The 17,577-nt window shown below is 51.2% G+C and overlaps 9 protein-coding genes across 9 annotated transcripts; 3 read left to right on the forward strand and 6 right to left on the reverse strand.

The window, feature by feature from the left end:
- Positions 1 to 390: 390 nt before the first annotated feature.
- Asppvi_009510 (uncharacterized protein) lies at positions 391 to 830 on the forward strand (the record flags this gene model as incomplete). Its single annotated transcript, XM_043305364.1, has 4 exons — positions 391 to 405; positions 465 to 535; positions 583 to 669; positions 722 to 830. 4 exons carry the CDS (start codon positions 391 to 393, stop codon positions 828 to 830), a joined length of 282 nt encoding a protein of 93 aa, XP_043161299.1.
- Positions 831 to 1,422: 592 nt separating this feature from the next.
- On the forward strand, positions 1,423 to 2,432 carry Asppvi_009511 (uncharacterized protein; the record flags this gene model as incomplete). Its single annotated transcript, XM_043305365.1, has 4 exons — positions 1,423 to 1,499; positions 1,558 to 1,753; positions 1,805 to 2,106; positions 2,162 to 2,432. The coding sequence occupies 4 exons, from the start codon at positions 1,423 to 1,425 to the stop codon at positions 2,430 to 2,432; spliced, it is 846 nt and encodes a 281-aa protein (XP_043161300.1).
- A 257-nt stretch (positions 2,433 to 2,689) lies between these two features.
- Positions 2,690 to 3,523, reverse strand: Asppvi_009512 (uncharacterized protein; the record flags this gene model as incomplete). Its single annotated transcript, XM_043305366.1, has 3 exons — positions 2,690 to 3,018; positions 3,073 to 3,236; positions 3,306 to 3,523. 3 exons carry the CDS (start codon positions 3,521 to 3,523, stop codon positions 2,690 to 2,692), a joined length of 711 nt encoding a protein of 236 aa, XP_043161301.1.
- Positions 3,524 to 3,718: 195 nt separating this feature from the next.
- On the reverse strand, positions 3,719 to 4,559 carry Asppvi_009513 (uncharacterized protein; the record flags this gene model as incomplete). Its single annotated transcript, XM_043305367.1, has 3 exons — positions 3,719 to 4,100; positions 4,182 to 4,333; positions 4,428 to 4,559. The coding sequence occupies 3 exons, from the start codon at positions 4,557 to 4,559 to the stop codon at positions 3,719 to 3,721; spliced, it is 666 nt and encodes a 221-aa protein (XP_043161302.1).
- Positions 4,560 to 5,620: 1,061 nt separating this feature from the next.
- On the reverse strand, positions 5,621 to 6,563 carry Asppvi_009514 (rhamnogalacturonan acetylesterase superfamily protein; the record flags this gene model as incomplete). The annotated part of the gene is made up of 4 exons (XM_043305368.1): positions 5,621 to 5,733; positions 5,781 to 5,922; positions 5,982 to 6,402; positions 6,448 to 6,563. 4 exons carry the CDS (start codon positions 6,561 to 6,563, stop codon positions 5,621 to 5,623), a joined length of 792 nt encoding a protein of 263 aa, XP_043161303.1.
- Positions 6,564 to 7,231: 668 nt separating this feature from the next.
- Asppvi_009515 (GcvT family protein) lies at positions 7,232 to 9,778 on the reverse strand (the record flags this gene model as incomplete). The annotated part of the gene is made up of 1 exon (XM_043305369.1): positions 7,232 to 9,778. One exon carries the CDS (start codon positions 9,776 to 9,778, stop codon positions 7,232 to 7,234), a length of 2,547 nt encoding a protein of 848 aa, XP_043161304.1.
- Positions 9,779 to 10,765: 987 nt separating this feature from the next.
- Positions 10,766 to 12,873, reverse strand: Asppvi_009516 (putative C6 transcription factor; the record flags this gene model as incomplete). The annotated part of the gene is made up of 3 exons (XM_043305370.1): positions 10,766 to 12,255; positions 12,308 to 12,744; positions 12,794 to 12,873. 3 exons carry the CDS (start codon positions 12,871 to 12,873, stop codon positions 10,766 to 10,768), a joined length of 2,007 nt encoding a protein of 668 aa, XP_043161305.1.
- Positions 12,874 to 14,844: 1,971 nt separating this feature from the next.
- On the forward strand, positions 14,845 to 16,035 carry Asppvi_009517 (uncharacterized protein; the record flags this gene model as incomplete). Its single annotated transcript, XM_043305371.1, has 5 exons — positions 14,845 to 14,926; positions 14,991 to 15,251; positions 15,309 to 15,547; positions 15,690 to 15,934; positions 15,984 to 16,035. The coding sequence occupies 5 exons, from the start codon at positions 14,845 to 14,847 to the stop codon at positions 16,033 to 16,035; spliced, it is 879 nt and encodes a 292-aa protein (XP_043161306.1).
- A 123-nt stretch (positions 16,036 to 16,158) lies between these two features.
- Asppvi_009518 (aromatic ring-hydroxylating oxygenase subunit alpha) lies at positions 16,159 to 17,458 on the reverse strand (the record flags this gene model as incomplete). The annotated part of the gene is made up of 2 exons (XM_043305372.1): positions 16,159 to 16,588; positions 16,641 to 17,458. 2 exons carry the CDS (start codon positions 17,456 to 17,458, stop codon positions 16,159 to 16,161), a joined length of 1,248 nt encoding a protein of 415 aa, XP_043161307.1.
- Positions 17,459 to 17,577: the final 119 nt, after the last annotated feature.

Here is a 17,577-nt window from a genome sequence, read left to right on the forward strand (position 1 = left end):
AAAACCTCCATAGCTATACCTGGTTAGCCACCTTAAGGTCCTAAGGCAGGTGTTGGGGCCACGTATATACCACGTTAGATATATTTGCGACCTGCTACAAATCCATGACGAGTACCAATGACAACGTTTTTTGATCCTACAGCTGTACAATACAAAAATCAAAGCAAAGGGCGATGGACAAAGCATTTGTCATAGTATTACAATTGTCAGATGTTGGAGAATGATTGGAGTACATCATCGCAGACGTCATCCACAAACTCAAAACACTCCGCATATGTGCCACCACCATCGTCCATATAACTAGACAGTGTCCCTTTCTATCGAATAAGTGGTGAAAGCAAATAACTGTACATTCAATGTAATTTGAAACCATTCTGTACATACTGCAAAATGACAAAGGACTTGGTAAGCCTCGCCGTCGGGGAGTATTATCCGAGGCATGGCATCGTTCTCACTGGCGACAGACCTTCGATGTCCATTTCGACAATGAGCTCGCGCACGAGTACTACGGCGACGGGGAAGAGCTGACCAAGAAGTATGGACGTAGCAGCCGTGCAGTGCAAGAGCTAATGCGGATTGCAGACTTCGCGAGATATACCACGATCGCAACCTCAAGTTCCCCGATGTCTTTGATTCCACATTGACCACTCCGCCTGTACATTTTCTGTCGTATGCTGCTTCCATTCCTTATTGAAGTTCCTGGGCAGGACGAGGCTGATAGATATCCCATCAGCGTCGAAGCACCGGATGATGTAAAGATCGAGGAACTGCAGAAGGTGGAAGTGCCACCTGGACTGCATGTTGATATTATTGACTTTCAGATGGAATAGCTGGTCGCTAACTTGGGGCCGGTACAGAGTAAATATATCTAATTGAATATTCTCGGCATAATACGAAGGAATATTTTTCTGGCGAATTCTACTTTTAGATTTGTGGGGGTCAATGCCTAAAGGGGAAATCTATCTTGGGCCGAATGTTTCACTCTCATTTCGGACACCTTCCGTAAGTAGATACGGTATACGGAGTACGAGCGTAGCCACGCCAACGCAAAGTCTATCCAGCAACTTGGGAAGTAACGTAAGCATGGCTGGCAAATCAACCAGTGACACAACCGCGTCGTCCCAATCATGGAGCGGCAGACTAATCAGCGGTCAGCACTGGTCCAGTGACCTCAGCCAGGAAGCCCATGGAACGCCTGACTCGAAGCGTATTCTCTGTTGGATATGGATATCATGATAGACCTCGAGTCGTCAGCCGACAAGAGCTTACCCTCTAGCGCTTACTGCTCATTTGTTGTCGCACGTACGTGTTTTAAAAGTAAGCAAAGCTCGATAACCTGAGAATAATTTCTATAAGAAGTTGGGACCTCCCCTTCAGGGACTGTAACTCAACTACCAGAGCCCAACAGCAACAACCATCATCATGTCGCGAGTAATCGACAAGCTGCCTGCGCCAGCGGAGAAGAAAAAGACCAAGGTCATAATCGCCAGCTGTAGCCGGTAAGCTATACCTTTACCATTCGCGTGGAGTACTACATGTCGCTGAAGCAACCTTCAGAACTGGGACGCTTGGCCTCTACTTCGCAATGAAGATACTCGGCTACAAGCCCTACCACATGTACGAAGTGGTACATGGGCAGGGCAAACAACACATGGTAGCCGTCCGAGAGGCCGTAGCCGCGCAGCATAATCGGCTGTCGGGAATCAAACGGTTTGACAAGGCTGATATGGACAAGTTGACTGCCGAATATGATGTACGTGTCTACTTAACGGATTCAGCGTTCAGGATACTTATCAGACAACAGTGCCTTGTTGAGATCCCGAGTTGGTTAGGCCCAGCCCTCCTCGACGAGTACGCACAGGATCCCGAGGTCAAGTTCATCCTGACGGAGCGGGACCCCGATAGGTGGGCCAAGTCGATCAACGGCACGGCGGGCTTTGTCGTCCAGGCGGCGGCTTCGTTTCCATTGAACGTTCTCAAGCATTTCGACGAGGAATTAGGCATCTTTCTGGCTCTCAACGTGACCGTGTACGCCGCCATGGCTGACGGCACAAAGCCGGGCCAGCCGGGTAATGAGGCTGCTCTCAGGAGGAACTATATTGAGTAGTAGGTGCCCTGAGATATGACTTTGTCACAGGAGATTGCTGAAACTCGACTACAGCATCAAGGCCGTCAAAAATACGGTTCCTAAAGAGCGTCTCCTGGTCGTCAAGCTAGAAGATGGGCTGGGATGGGAGCAGATTTGCCCGTTCCTGGGAGTGTCCATTCCAGACGAGGAATATCCGCTGCGCAACGACGTCGGTAATTTCCAGGCCATGGCGGGGGCCTACTTTAAGGAGAGAACCAGAGCCGCTATGCTCCGGTTGGGGGCGCTACTTGTGCCTGCGTTGGGTGTGTCTGGTTACCTTGGATGGAAATATTTTGTCAAATAGCCATAGTTCTTTGGAAACTGCCAGTATTACTATACTATTCTCGTGTGGCTAGTCTTCAGTCATGCAGGGCTATACCCCATCTTTGACATTTCAACCTGGGCTATGACGCGGAGCCTACCAACGTCCAGAGGAAGAACATCCTCTGGGCTAGCGCCAGGCCTGACCCAGCGACCAAAAAACATCCGCCGCGTTAGGCTTATTTCCTGACTACCTGGCTGAATACCCGGTGGGATCGGGAAGATTTCCTTCTTTCGTCGTTAGTCCGCTAAACACGACGATGATGGATAAGCTATCCGCACTTCTCTTTGCTCGAGCCGAGGCATGCCACTTCTGTCCAGGGTGTAAAGCTCCACGAGGCCGCGGACACGGCGGGTTGTCCGGCTGGGTGTCCATTTTATGATGATAACAGCTTGGACTGCGCCATTTCCTCCCACGAGCCATTCTCCTGCGTTTTCACGAAGTTCGTCGAGGGATTCACTCCACCCGCTCTCAATGACAATTCTGGGCACCATGGCGTTTTCCACGTCGACTGCTACATTGGGTGACTTGCGGATGCCCGCAAATGGCCCATCGGGGAATTCGTAATCTTCTCACCATTAGAACTGCAGGAGACGGAACGAACGGAGGTGCATAGCTTTACCGGTATTTGCTGTGACATACAGCATGTCAAACTCATTCTGAGTGAGTTGTCCGGAGACAAGCCATTGAGTCTGGCTTCGGTTATACCAGACCTGGTCGGCATTGTGCAGAAAAGACGGCATTGCTACAACTCGGAGGATCAGAGTGAAAGGGCTATAGCTCTTGCTAACGGCAACAAATACGTTATTCGCTTTATCGTTCTTTTATGCTACTACATTGACGATACTCGCTTACCAGAAGCCAGCTTTTGCCCGCTCAAGTGCATCCCCCACATTTTCCATCCAGGAAGGAGCGATGTTGTCGTAAACAAGCTCGGCGTAGATGGCATCTCTTGTTGCTCTTGTTGCCCTTGCCTCGGAGATCTTCTCTACTAAGTGATTGTGGAAAGAGTGTTCGTCAGTTAATTCCGAGCCAGAATACCGGAGGATCAAAGAGTCAGGGCTCGTTGCCATTTTGCAGAACTCGAACTGGAGAGCAAATTTGTTAAGAAAAGGAAATTATGTGAATGGTGCCTCTGATAAGCGCTAAATATGATGTAGACATGGTCATGCTGTCATTCACTGAGAACCATGGACGGCTGCCACTTACCGAATAACGCCAAGCTCTTCATAACAACTAGGACTTGGTCATGCTATATTCCTTAATTATCAGATCGCTGCAACGATCGCCATAGCCGCCGCACCACCAACCACCCAGTTAGAATGACCCGTCATCTGCGCCGCAGCGGCGTTTGTGCTTTTGCTGATCACAGCCGTGTCCTTCCCCGTCTCCCCCATCGACGTTGAAGCGCCCGTAGTAGTCGTCACCCTCGAGGATCCTGTAGCCGTGGCAGTTCCAGCAGTTGTAGATGCCTGAGCAGTAGCCGAGATACTAGCAATCTCGGTCCCCGTGATGGTCAGCGTCTGGTACATATCCTCCACAGGACCGATAGTAGCCATAGCCTCGACGCTAGTAGATGAGCCGTAGGCCATGGTCACAACACAAGAGACGGAAGTGGAGTCACTGATTGCGCAGTCCTCGGCCATGGTACTATCCCCTGGTAAGCCTTATACGGAAGAAGCGACTAGAGTAAACTTGATATATGTAGGCATATTCCATGGAAAATCTTACTACTGAGGATATTCGAACACACCGCGGAAGGTGGAAGGTCCATGGACGATGCTAAACCCGCTGGATGAGGCGGCACAGTCGCCGATCTCGAAGAAATTCTGATTATTGGGTTTGGGATTGCAGTTGACTACGTAGGTAGTCAAGGGACCGTCCTAGGTGTAGGGTTAGCATCTGGCGGCGGGGTTCAATGTATCCTGTTACTCTTTGAAGAGACGTGCGATACCAAAGCTGCACGAAATAACATACAGTACCGATGACCTTTCCTACAAGGGAATGAGAATCGAATTCGGGCAGGAAAAGAGTGACGACCTCTTCGGCAATTGCGGCAGTGGTAATTGCAGCCAGGAGCATAAGAGAAAGAATACTTTGGGTATGCATCTTGCTAATGATTCGAAGTTTTGTGATGGTATAGTGAAGCTGAATAAAGAATGGAGGCGTAAGCACTTTGAGAGATTTCAATATATCGAAGATTGCACGGACTAAAGACTTATAGAAGGTCTGCAGTAGGACTACAGTAATGAGCGACTGTGAACGAGAAAGATGGCCGAAGACCTAGAATAATGCCGCAAATCCGCGGGCCACGCCGTTTTAATATAGTGAGTTCAGCCTCGTTTCGATGAACAGGGGCTCCCGGCAATTGACTAGTTTATTGCCAGTTAGCGGCGACATTAGCCAAGTTAAGACACAGTCTAGGGTCTCGCCAGCAGGCAGTTGTTCACGAGTGGTCAGATCATGGACTACCCTGTCAGATAATCTCCTTGTCCGCGAGCTACATTGTAAAGATGCCCATATTACCTGATATAGCAGCAATCAAATGTAAAAATAGACTATCATTGGAGAAGATGGCATTCAAGCTTGCCTTAGTGGTTTTGATACTATAGGTCAAGCCTCCTCAACCAATTGGGTAACCCCGTTAATCCCCATGTGGGCTTCGCCATTCATCGCTTAGCAAGCCAAGGCCCTGGGCTTTCGTTTGGATAAAGACCTCGTGTCTTCTGCAGACGGATATAATACCGGACCTGTTTTGTTGTAGAATATAAATGCCTTCAAAGTTGTTGTGGCCTTGCATATTAATTCGGGCAGAGACCAAACGACCCCAGGTTTTCAACAATCTTCAATAAAGATGACAAGAATTGTTCATCTAGTCTCCGGTCGAATGAGGGTACCTTCCATAGTACTTGGGAAGATTTCTCAGAGCAGTGATACCTGAGAGGCACAATAATGGCGTACAACACTACGGTTAAAGGACAACACTGGATCTTGAGGAATATCTTCCTGCTTTCGCTCTTTGGGGGAAATGTATTCATCTGGTCTATCTCGCTGATACAAAAACTTCGCGAAATGCATGCAGAGACTCAGGAATAGTCGATTGATCCCGAGGATACGCTTTTCCACCCGAGGTCGATTTTTGCAACAGCTGCTATCTGTGGCGAAGTAAACTAGCAAGCATAGTCAATTTTGCTTGCATTGTGATTCAGATAGCGAGCCAATTGCGATTTTCTCCAGTGGTAACGGCCACACTTGACAGCTGTCACCAGAGCTTCCGTATTGACTATACCAGAGTCAGCGAGTTCCTCTTCATTTCAGCACAAGACTTACTTTCAGCTCCGGGCCAGCTTGTATGCGTATAGTCATTTAGCGGGTAATAGGGCATGGTAGCATTGACCGAACCAAAAGCCTGCCAGCGATTGACAGCATATTTCGTATGATCGATATATTCCACCCCTTCTTCCTCGGCCACCTGTACATCGCTTAGTTCACCATCACCATGCACGCTTACCCTATATCGCTGTCACATACCTCACGCGCATAATCCGCAAAAGGCCAGTCCCGTTGGAGAACATCCCCCGTCCAGGACATGATCGGGACCATCCCACTAAGCAACGGAACACCACCAGCCTGCCGCACATCACTGATCATTTTCCGGAGGTAATGGCCAAACGTGTACACCGTTTCTGTTGTGCCTCCGGTGGCATTACTAGCCACGACGACGCTCTCGGGCCCGATGCCGGGTAGCGTAGCTCGGTTCTTCGCGTCGGTCCTCGGATCACCGTTGTCGTTGTGGCCCATCTCAATGAGGACGAACGTGCCTTCACCGGGGACGATCCGTTCTAGTAAAGACGCCCAGAGCCCTTCGTTGATAAAGGAGCGGKTGCTGCGCCCTCCGCGCGCGAGATTGGTGATGTTCAGGTCGAAGAAGTTGTGCATGTAGTAGCCCCATCTATAGAGTCAGTACATTCTTTGTCCTGTTGGAAGGCGAATCTACCCTTGGATTAAACTACTCGTGCCATATGGCATCGTCGTACTGTCGGAGCAGAGGAGGATTTGGCGCTGGGAACGCGCAGTTGGTGCCGCATTGCTTATGGAGGCTAAGCCTGCCATCGCTATGGAGGCAGAGAAGAAGGAGCTGAAGCTTCTCATATTCGTTCACTGTTTTGTTTGAATTCTCAACTTTACGGGACAGAACTGTTTATCTCTCCGACGGAATCTCAGCCGAAGCCGCAGGATATATACCCAGGATGTCCAAGGCGGGCGATGACCAGCCCCTCAGCAATTTGCAGTGTCTCCATTGATCCTGCAGGCGTTCCCTTGGCCCGGTGCGCGTGAATCTATGCGAATATGGCTTCCACTGAACTATTCTTAGTTCCACCTATTGGCTCTTGGCCAGCGCGGGGTCCCCAGAGCATCATAAGTAGCTCCTGCCACAGGATCATGTCGGTATTATTATTATCGCGGGGCTCGCTAATCGATCCCCAGGTCATAATGCGGGGAATCCTGGGGTTGGCAAATCCCACCAATCTGGTGTGCATAGTCGATATGAGTTCGGGACAGAAGGGGCCGAGGATATCGTCAGGTTGCAAAGATGTCATTTGTCTGTTGATGGCAGAGTATACGAGGTAAATATCCTGTTAGTGATGAGTTATATGAGTGAATGTAGGTAAATGGTGTTAGGATTCTATCTCCTAGATCACGCAAAATAGCAAGCTTGATACAGAAGATGAGTCATGATCTCATTCAGTAGACGTCGGATTTATATGCAACGAATATGCCTATAGAAGATGCTTTAACGGCCTCAACTCAGGCCCAGCCACCATCTCCCCTACTAGAAGCGCCCGGTCGTTAGGATCATAAACTGGCTCCTTTGTAACCGTAGCCCTGATCCTCTTCCCGAAATATTCCACCGTCACCCTTTCGCCCTCCTTGATCGATGCAGGAAGCCAAGCATACGCGATAGGCTTGCGGATCGTATACCCAAACGCGGCAGTGGTGACGTATCCCACAGCCTTGTTCTTCCAAAACACGGGCTCCTTACCCATCACCATCGACCGCCCATCGTCGATGGTCAAACACCGCAGACGACGCAGAGGCTGTCTCCTTGCGAGCCGCTGCACAGCAGCCTTACCCACGTAGTCTTCCGCTTTATCCACCTGTACCGCGGAGCCCACGCCCGCTTCGAACGGGTCATGCTCGCTGTTCATGTCCACGCCCCAGGTCCTGTACCCCTTCTCCAGCCGCAAAGCGTTGAGGGCTGCTCGTCCAGCGGCAATGAGACCGTGCGATTGGCCTGCAGTCCATATGGCATCCCACAGGCGCAGTCCGTATTCGGCGCTCGTCTGGATTTCCCACCCGCTCTCGCCGACATAGGACTTGCGGAGGACCGTGATGGGGAGACCGGCGACGGTACTGCGCTTAACATGCATATATGGCAGCCCGGTGTTGGAAAGGTCGTCAGTCGTAAGCGTGCGAATGACATCGTGCGMGCGAGGGCCCCAAAGACCAAGACAGCAGGTGTGTCCCGTCACCTCGCGCACTTGAACCCAGTGCGCTGGAGACTTTTGACACTGTCGCCGAGCCTCACGGGAGAGATATGCAAAGTCAGTCGCTGTATTTGCGCCAATCTGGAACAGGTCCTCTCCGAGCCTCGTGACGAAAATATCGCTGCGAATGCCACCCCGCTCGTTCAGCAGGAGCGTATAAGCGATTCGTCCTACTGCCGGAACACCGCTCGTCGTCAACCGGCACAGCAACTCGCTCCCCCCCGGCCCGGATACCTCAAAGCGATGGAAAGAAGTCATATCGTACATCGCGACCGCATTCCGCGTCTTCCACGCCTCAACCGCCACAACAGGCGAGTGGTACCTCGCCGACCAGGCATCCCTCTCCACAGGCCGCCATTCAGCCGGAAGAAACTCCACCAGCTTCTCATTGACTCCATACCAGAACGGCCTCTCCCACCCGCCCAGCTCAAGGAAGAACGCGCCGAGCACTTTCTCGCGCGCGTAGAACGGACTCACCCGCAAGTGCCGGGGTGACTCACGCGGCTCCAGCGGGTGCAGGATATCGTAGATCTCGACGAAGTTCTGTGATGAGGTTTCAAGCACGTATTCACGGCTTAGCTGGACGTCCTCGAAGCGGGAGAGCTCGCATTCGGCCAGGTTGACGGTCGATGAGCCCTCCGTCAGTAGCTCGGCTAGTGCGCGTGCAACGCCAGCCGAGTGCGTCACCCAGACTGCCTCGGCGACATAGAAGTTGTCGAGAGTTGGGGCAGGCCCAACGAGCGGTCCGCCGTCTGGCGTGAATGAGAAGATGCCGTTGAAGCCGTCGGCGAGCTGGCATTGTTGTAGCACGGGGAGGAGTCTCTGCGTTTCGGCCCACGCTGGGGCGAAGTCGTCGGCGGTGAAGTCTAGCCTGGAGGGCATGGACTTCTCGTCGACATGGTGCGGGGTATGTCCGAGGGAGGCAGCCTCGATGGGCATGGGCCGGTGGCCGTAGTAGCCGATGCCGTAGGCGTCGCCGTGCTCACGGTAGTAGAGGTCGTGGTCCTGGTGGCGGAGGATGGGGAATGTGGCGTTCAATCCGTTGGGAAGGTGGTTGATGTCGCGGCCTGCCAGCGCCCGGACGGGTGTGGTTTTGGCGTACTGGTGCGCCAGAGGGAGGAGGGGGATGGGCACGCCGGCCATGGCGCCCACTTCGACGCCCCAGAACCCTGCGCAGGAGACAACGATATCTGCGCTGATAACGCCGTTGGCGGTCTTGACGCCGGTGACACCGGTCCCGGACTTTTGGATACCGGTGACGGGCGTCATTTCTAGATATCGCACGCCTGCCTGCCGCGTGCGTTCGATCAGCAGTTGTGTGGCGCGCGCTGCGAGCGCCAGACCATCGCTAGGGATATGCAGTCCCCCGAGCACGATTTGCTCGTTCAGAAGCGGATACATCTTCACGCATTCCGCAGGACTAACGAGCCGCGCCTCTATTCCCCACGCGGACGCATAGCCATGCTTTCGCTTCAGCTCCTCAAGTCTCTCCGGTGTGGTGGCGACCTCCAGGCCACCAACCTGGTTGAAGCAGTTCTGCCCGTCTTTCTCCAGAGAAAGCAATTTCTCAACCGTGTACTGTGCGAAACGGGTCATCGTCTTGGACGGGTTGGTTTGAAAGACTAGGCCTGGAGCATGCGACGTCGAGCCACCGGGCATCTGCAGCGGGCCCTGCTCGACAACGGTGATGTTGGACCATCCTCGGGCGACCAGCTCATCGGCGAGGTTTGCGCCGACAATACCAGCGCCGATGATGACGATGTGTGGTGAGGGTGCCATGTTGGTGCATTGAGTGCTAGTGGTGGACTCTACATGGTCATACTTGTATGTACATGATTGTGTATATTCATCTATTACTACCCCGCAATTTGATAGCCAACTCCGTGCAATGTGGTGGTCATGATGGACGAACCGTGGGATGCGGCAAAGGCAACCGTACCAACCGACCAGATGATCGGCCATGGAACGGCAGCCGGGATCCAGACTAGAGGGGTAAAAATAGCGTCTTGCCTGTCCTATCTAATCACTTTCGTCATTCAAACGTCTCCATGTGGGGTTCAGAGGGGAAAAGTTTGCCGGTTCGGGAATGGCATTCCTCTACTTATATGTCGCGTTTTTACTGGTTCGTCTACGCTATTCAACGCACTGACAGGTTCCTCTAGTCAATTTCAATATGTACGACCAGAGTAATTGCCTGCTATAGTTATACAAATGATGTGTGTTCTTTCTTCACACACCTGTACTGTCACTTTAAGACATTGTGATACACCGACCTAGCCTTCATGATGATCGATATGGCGTCGCTATCGGCATCGGGTCATGGGTCGCAGATGAACGTAAATGGAAGCTGGTTTGATAAGAGCAACCGGCGTGGCGATAACGGCAAGTGCCTGGTCCTAAATACCGAGCCTTAGCTATACAATCTGCGTTGGGGCTCAGCGTAATGATGGGGACTCATGAATTGCTTTGGCTATCAATGCGGGCAGAGGCAGTCGCTTTGGGACTCATCCGGTTAGTCGTTGCATTCGTAGTATTCGCTGGCAGGAATGCTGAATGCTTCGTGTGTTGCTCTGCTGTGGAAAGATAAATTCATGTCGCACGGGAGAGACTCGCTGGTTCAGTGGTGCATTCGTGGCTTGATGGCCAGGCTGTAAGTCGCGTATCGGCAGGCTCATTAGTCCTAGTCATGGAATATAAGCAGTGCACAATCTGAGGACCATGGAGTCATCAATCACAACTTCATAACGCTTGGCGCTTGCATGCAGGTTATAAATTTCCCAAATTCCACCACGCCGAACCTTCAATATCGCCTACCGCCGGAGCGGACGTGCTATAGTCGAGATCATCCACGTCTCCAAATGGGGCTGGATCAGCCCAGAGCCAGGGCGTGTTGAGCATGAGGCTGTCGATGGGAGCTACCACTGCGTCTGAAGGAGGCATAGACCGTGGGGCTGTAGCTGGGCTCATATCGCCGTCCTTTGACGAATTTGGGGCCCGATACAGAGGCATAGGTACGCCCTGTCCGCCGTCTGCGGTGTTGACGGTAACTTCAGGCGAAGTGGTCACAATAATTTCGAGTGTAGAGCTTTCCTCTGCGTCGTTTCTGGTTGCAGAAGCACTGAGCGAGGAATGCAAGAGGCTCCCAGACGGGACAGCGGGATACGAATCGTCGCTGCAGGTAAACTGGAGGATATCCCACATCAAGGGGATATTCAGATGAATCTTGGATGGCACCCAGCTGTCGTAGTCTACATTCTCTGTGCCTGCTGCAATCCGGGTCATGCGGTCGAGCGATCGATTCTGTTCTGTCAGTTTTGTTTTGATCATCTGCCGCAGGAGACATACCAATGATGCACACGCCCGTGAAAACGGAACAAATGACCGCAAAAACACCCTACAGCGGGCTAGATCCGCCCGGGACTTGTACTTTAGTCTGGGGTCACCAGCACAGCAGTAATATAGCTGAACCGTCGCGGCGATAGCAGCCACATGCGCGAAGAAGGGATCGGTCAGTCGTACGTCCTTGTCCGATAGCATGTCAATCATACGCACGATCCACGTCGCATGCAGAAGTACCAACTCCGACGACCGGCGCCAGAAACTGTTCGGAATGGCCAGGTTGGGATTATGCCGTGAGGCCATGATATACAGAAAAGGATGGTTGAGGACGGTGAGAATGGCATGGTACATGAACTGTAATTTGAGCCAGGGGACCCAGTACGCACGGTTGAGGATCACTTCGTCCGGCTGTCGATCATAGAAACGCACATGGTCGTATCGATGGCAAAGAGGTGTTTGGTTCTCGATTTCCGTGAGGTCGGAAAGCACCATGGAATACATCGACTCGTGGCGCCAAGGCTCGCGTAGGCGGTTGTTTGCACAATCAGACACATATGTCCGTACTTTGCTCCACACCCAGCCAAAGTGGATCGTCATGCTCCAGATGCCAGTATCATCTGGCGTAGCGCAGCCTATTGTGTCTCGCGGCAATGGGGGAGGCTTCTCAGTATCTCTTTGTGGCTCTCTACCGTTGCCTGTGAAATAGTCCGCCGGCCGCCAGATCTCCGAGGAAATGCTCAGCAGTCCGGTCTGGCGGCCATATGATTGTTCTAGTAGCTGTAGACTCCAAAATAATCTCTTCTTGCGCTCCAGGTGGGGGTCTCCAGGTGTATATGCGGACTCGGTATCGAGTAGAGCGGATCGACAGAGCTGAAATGCAAGTCCGAGGTGAAATCGACCAAGGTGCATATCGCCATCTACTTCAGTCAGAAACTCGTATGCAGGCTGAAGTGCAGTATGAACACCTACCAATAAACGAAGAATACGCCAGCAAGCACAAAGCCTCAATCGTACTCAACTCCACCGTCCCGTTCGCAATCCGCAGCATAATCAAACTCTTCGCCGTATCCGCATGGTGCTGTGCGTGTTCCCCCTCATGCGAGAACCGAGCCGTCAGCGCAAGGATACTACAGATAAGCTCTTCTGGTAACGATTCCAGATCTCCATGTTCTTCAAAATTAAAACACCAGACAGGCTGTCGGTGGCAATACTTCATGTACAAATCGACCGCTCGGGCAACGGCCAAGGAGGAAGGCTGGGGACTGGTATCATCAAATGCGAAGTTGGGAGGAGACGGGTCGCTGTAACTCGAGTCGCGACGATCTCGAGGCTGGCTACCTTGTGTGAATCTTGCCTCTGTGACGTCTTTGGCATCTTCGAGGACTGATTCCCTCCCTCGGGTTGGTCTGCGCCAGGCGTGAGCAATAAGTTGCAGCAGACTCGGGCGATACATACATGCTTCCCTTTAGGATGAGGTTTACTTTTTCTTCGAGCTCGGCAAGTCGATCCTTCTGGACCTCGTTAGCGCGATTCATGTGAGCAAAAAGGTGCGTACAGATTGGCCACCTATTGATCCTGGCTTGGACACGGGTGGGTAGAAACACGACTGGTTAAGCCGTACACAGCACGAGCAGGCCGGCTTCTCTCCAGGACATCGAGATTTCTTTCTCCTTTTCTTATTTTCAGTCTTTGATCGTAAATCATAAATGAAGTTCTAACCTGCAATTCAGGCACGCGTGGTTGGAACGAAGTCTTCGCCGAGCGCCTTCTTGCGGGGTCATTATTTATTAATAAACACGGCGATTATATCGAAATGAGCCTAAATAATTAAAGACAAGCTCGTAAGCTATATAGAGCGAATATCTGATCAATAGAAGAAGATGGCGATGATGACATTCAAGGCTCGCCGAGGAGCGAGATCAACCGTCCAAGTAGGGGACGACAATCTCGCGGGGAAGTCGAGCATTGACCCCTGCAGGACAGCATGATTGGCCTCGTGATATTGCCCTGATTAGATAGCTGTCACTCTGTGACTAGATGGATCCTGGAAAAGCTGCTCTGTACCGGGGAAGTGTTGTCCACGTCGGGCTAGATCTTCCACAATTGCGCCCTAACAGTGGCAAGATATGACGGAACAATGGCCTATTGGATGGCGGATTGTGCCATAAAAATGCTATCAGCGGGCTGCACCAATCAGAAGAAAACAAGATGACTATCTCTTGAGCTAAGATTTGATGGCCCCGCATTCCCCTCTCTTCAGCTTGTTTGTTTGCTAGGGAGTTATCCCTGGTATTACTAACTGCCACTATCTCCACAGTATCAAACCACATGTATCGTATTAGAACAGCGCATCGTCATATAGTATTGATATCAAACACTCATATAGTAGGGACATCAAATCATCATATAATAGATATCAAACTTCAATACTTACATGATAGTATATTGAACACTAATACATTCAAGTATATATTTTTATCCGGTACTACTACCAAGTGGCATACTACGTCGTCTAGATATATTCTTCAACAACACCATCAACACCCTTGTAAAATTATATGTAAAGACACAAATCTGCAAAAAATGGCTGGAGAATGCAGAAACATAATATTTCTTCTACCTAATATTTGGTATACCACCCCCGAGCATCGATAACATCCGCGGCATGGGGAGTCAACCCAGCAACGATCTCATGCCCCAACGACTCCCATGCTCTCTCGATAAGATCCCTAAGGGATCTTCTAACCTTTACTTGTCCTTTGATGGTTTTCCATCTCCGGGATTCAGCTGATGCGCGGGCTTATCCCCAGCTTGTTCGTTCGGTTTTGGATTGGTGGAGGACGGCGGCCGGTCGACGGTTTTCTCGACATTTTGAGCTGCAAGATACATATAGCGGTCATACCCAGGCTCGCTTCGATAACCGATGTCTTCTCTAACTGTCGCATAACCCCACGCGGGAAACCCTGCTGAAATCCACGGTCCCTTCGTTAGCTTCCTTGTACCTGAGTCACCTTGTGAATACACACTCATTTTTGCGTTCAGATCCAAGCAAGGATTGTATTGGATGTATACTGTTTGTCCCTTAAAGGTCCTGTGGACTCTTGACGTAAATGGTTCAACTGATAAGTGAGGTAAAAACCAGACAGAGCGATGGACGCAGGACTTTTCCAGGCAGAATTAAACTGTATATATTTGGGCAGAGCGCAGGGCMGTCCTGTCTGGCTGCATATTGCTAATGCCCAAAAAGAGGTGTCCGATCAGGCTGTTTTGAGGAGAGATCAAGGTTCCTCTAGCCGCCGACGTGGACCAACGACAACCCTGTATGATGTTTGGCGTACTGTGAGGCTGAAACTATCCCAGATTGACCGACCAAGCCAATAGGACTGGTTTTGTTGATGAGTTGTACAAGAGGCGAGTATTTTCGAGGTAAAACGGCAGTGCATTCTATGCAGCAGCGCTGGAGACATCTTATTGTGTCAGAATTTACCGACGCGAGAAACTCGGCCATGTCAGGCAATGCTGAGATGGCAACACTGGAGAGTCCTCCAATACCGGGGCCAACAATCAATATCACCGAGGCAAGCGGATGTACGCACTGTTGCATATGTTGATGACGGACGGCAGGTTTAGGGACACTGACGACCTGAATTAGATGATGAATGTCCAAGAGGGTACCCGGAACTGGCAGCGTTCATGAAAAGTGACCCCATCTTCAATATGTTTCGATGTTTCAACTACCTTCACCTGCGCCAACTTCTATACTTGCAAGAAGAGCTTACCCACTTGGAGAAGCGCCTGCATGAGGTCGATAGGGGCGAGACAGACGAACTGAACAACACTTCCAGACGATGCGATACTAACGAGGAACGGAAAGCCATTATGGCGGATATTAGAGTGCAGCTGCGCGAATATGGTGTAGTATCGTCTCAGTACATTACCAGTATAGTATGCTGATGATTGAGAACATTAGATGACCTTCTCATTCGATACCGCACCATCTTCAACTTTGACATGCCCACAAAGAGGAATTATAGACACTTCCGCCGTTGGCTCGACAATATGAAGCCAGTAGTCAAAGATGAAAGGATGGCTTTCCACAACCGCCAGGATCTTTGTGCCACGCGCGCGTACAATTCTGATTTTGGCTTCCTCGAGACGATAGTCAGCAAGTTGTCTACCATTGTGATTCGGGTCAAATGGCTGAATAGGGTACTTGCTTCCATGTTCTGAGCTTTCTAACTGGCGAGATACTGACAGCAGTGGAAATGTGCAGCTCTTCCAAACAGAAGTGAGTCTTGTCAACTGTACTTCCTTGTCCCACCAGCTGAGGCATATGTCGATTCTTTACTAGGAAGAGCAGCGATGGGATGAGAGTCAAGTCCTGTATGCATCAGACGACCGCGTTCGAAAAGCCATGCAAGTCGCCACTGTCCTCGCGTCTTCTTCGTCTCTACTTATCCCGGTCATCGTTCTGTATTTCGTCCATAGTCCGGCTGCCCGACTGCTCTGCATTATTCTCTTCACTTTTTTATTCTCCACCCTCCTCGCCCTATTCACAAGGGCAAAAAGCTCAGAGATATTTGCTGCTACTGCTGCGTACGTCAGAAATCTTGTCTCCACGGCTGGTCCTAACATTTGCATCCAGATTTTCCGCGGTTATGGTTGTGTTTGTGGGGACAGGGCTGGGAAGTGCTTGATCGTAGACACACTCAGACGAGGGAGAGGTGATGAAATATATTTAAAAATAGAACTTCATTACTCATATCTAAAACAATATCATTACCAGAGTAAACACGCCAAATGCAAGAAAGGAAAAGAAATCACCACGCAATAGTCGCAGGCGGCTGCACGCACTCGGTCGTCTGACAGCTCAGACTCGAGCAAAACGAAATATCCTTCTCGCTGACGGTCGCATTCTTTGGTAAGTTCTGTCTCGCGGGCCAGATCTCCTGCTTGGCCTTTTGCTCGCGCTCGTAGTGCTCCACCACAAGGTCCCTGACCACCTTCTGGAAGTACAGCGGTCCCTTTTCCATCTCGGGGTGCAGCTCGCCGTTGACGAAGACGCCAGCATTCAAATTCTTCTGGGTCAGGTCGCAGAGGTACTTGTCCTCGGACATGATGCGCTTGTAAATCTGGTTGATTGTCTCAAAGTCCTCCTTCGAGGAGTTCTTGTTGCGGTAGACTTCGTACTTCATGATGGATCGTGTGGGCGAGAGGGGGACGAAGCGCTGCATAAAGAAGAAGTGGGGCCTTTACTCTGTTAGTTGGGCTATAATTGGCATATTAGAGGATAGAGACTTACGAGACGGTAATGGAGGCATTGGGGAAGAAATATGTGCTGGCGGGATTCAAACCGGCTGCAACCTGCTCCGGCTTGCTGGCCCCATCGTGGATGATGCCGCCGTCCTTGGTCTGGACACAGTACGCGCTCAGATCGGCAATGGACGGAATATCAGGGTGCGTTGTCGCGCAGTGATAGCACTCGTTGTAGTTGTCCGCCAGAATCTTCCAGTTATAGTCTCCCGCCTGCTCCCAAGTGTGGTCGAAGGTGTACTCGTCCCACTTGACATTCTCGTACCGCGGCAGCAGATCCATTCCCTTAAAGTCATCCTCCCAGGCGACCTCGGGTTTCTCGCTGGCATCAAGGTTGACCCAGATGAAGCCGTTCGTGTCGATATGTACGTGAATTGGTAGAAGGCCGTTCTTGCTCTTGTCAAAGCCGTCGAGGTCCTGGTATCCCGGGGCCTTGGCCAGCTTGCCGTTTAGCCCATATGACCACCCGTGGTACTTGCAGGCGAAGATGCGGGATGTTCCCTTCTCTTCGGTGACAACGGGAAATGCACGGTGGCGGCAGACATTGTGGAAGGCGTTGATGTTCCCATCACGATCCTTGACGATCACGAATTGAAAGCCGGAGACCTCGTAGCGCAGCCAGTCGCCGGTGTTGGGGAGGCGTAGCTTGTGAGTGGTCAGGAGCCACTTGCGCGAGAAGATGGCCCGGCGCTCTAGCTCAAACATCTCCTGAGAGGTGTACCATGAGGATGGTAGAGCGCGCATGGCATTCTTCTCGTCATTGGTGGAGTTGGAGGCAAGGCCAAGATAGTTCCACAGGGAGCCCATTTTGGTGTATAAACGTAGACGTTTTCTTTAATTTAATGCCAATATGATGTTGTTTACTATGAAGGGATTCTTAATCGAGGACGAACCGACTTATATATAGCGGCAACACCCATGGAACG

The sequence above is a fragment of the Aspergillus pseudoviridinutans genome (assembly GCF_018340605.1).
Source record: "Aspergillus pseudoviridinutans IFM 55266 DNA, scaffold_7, whole genome shotgun sequence".
NCBI classification, from domain to species: domain Eukaryota; kingdom Fungi; phylum Ascomycota; class Eurotiomycetes; order Eurotiales; family Aspergillaceae; genus Aspergillus; species Aspergillus pseudoviridinutans.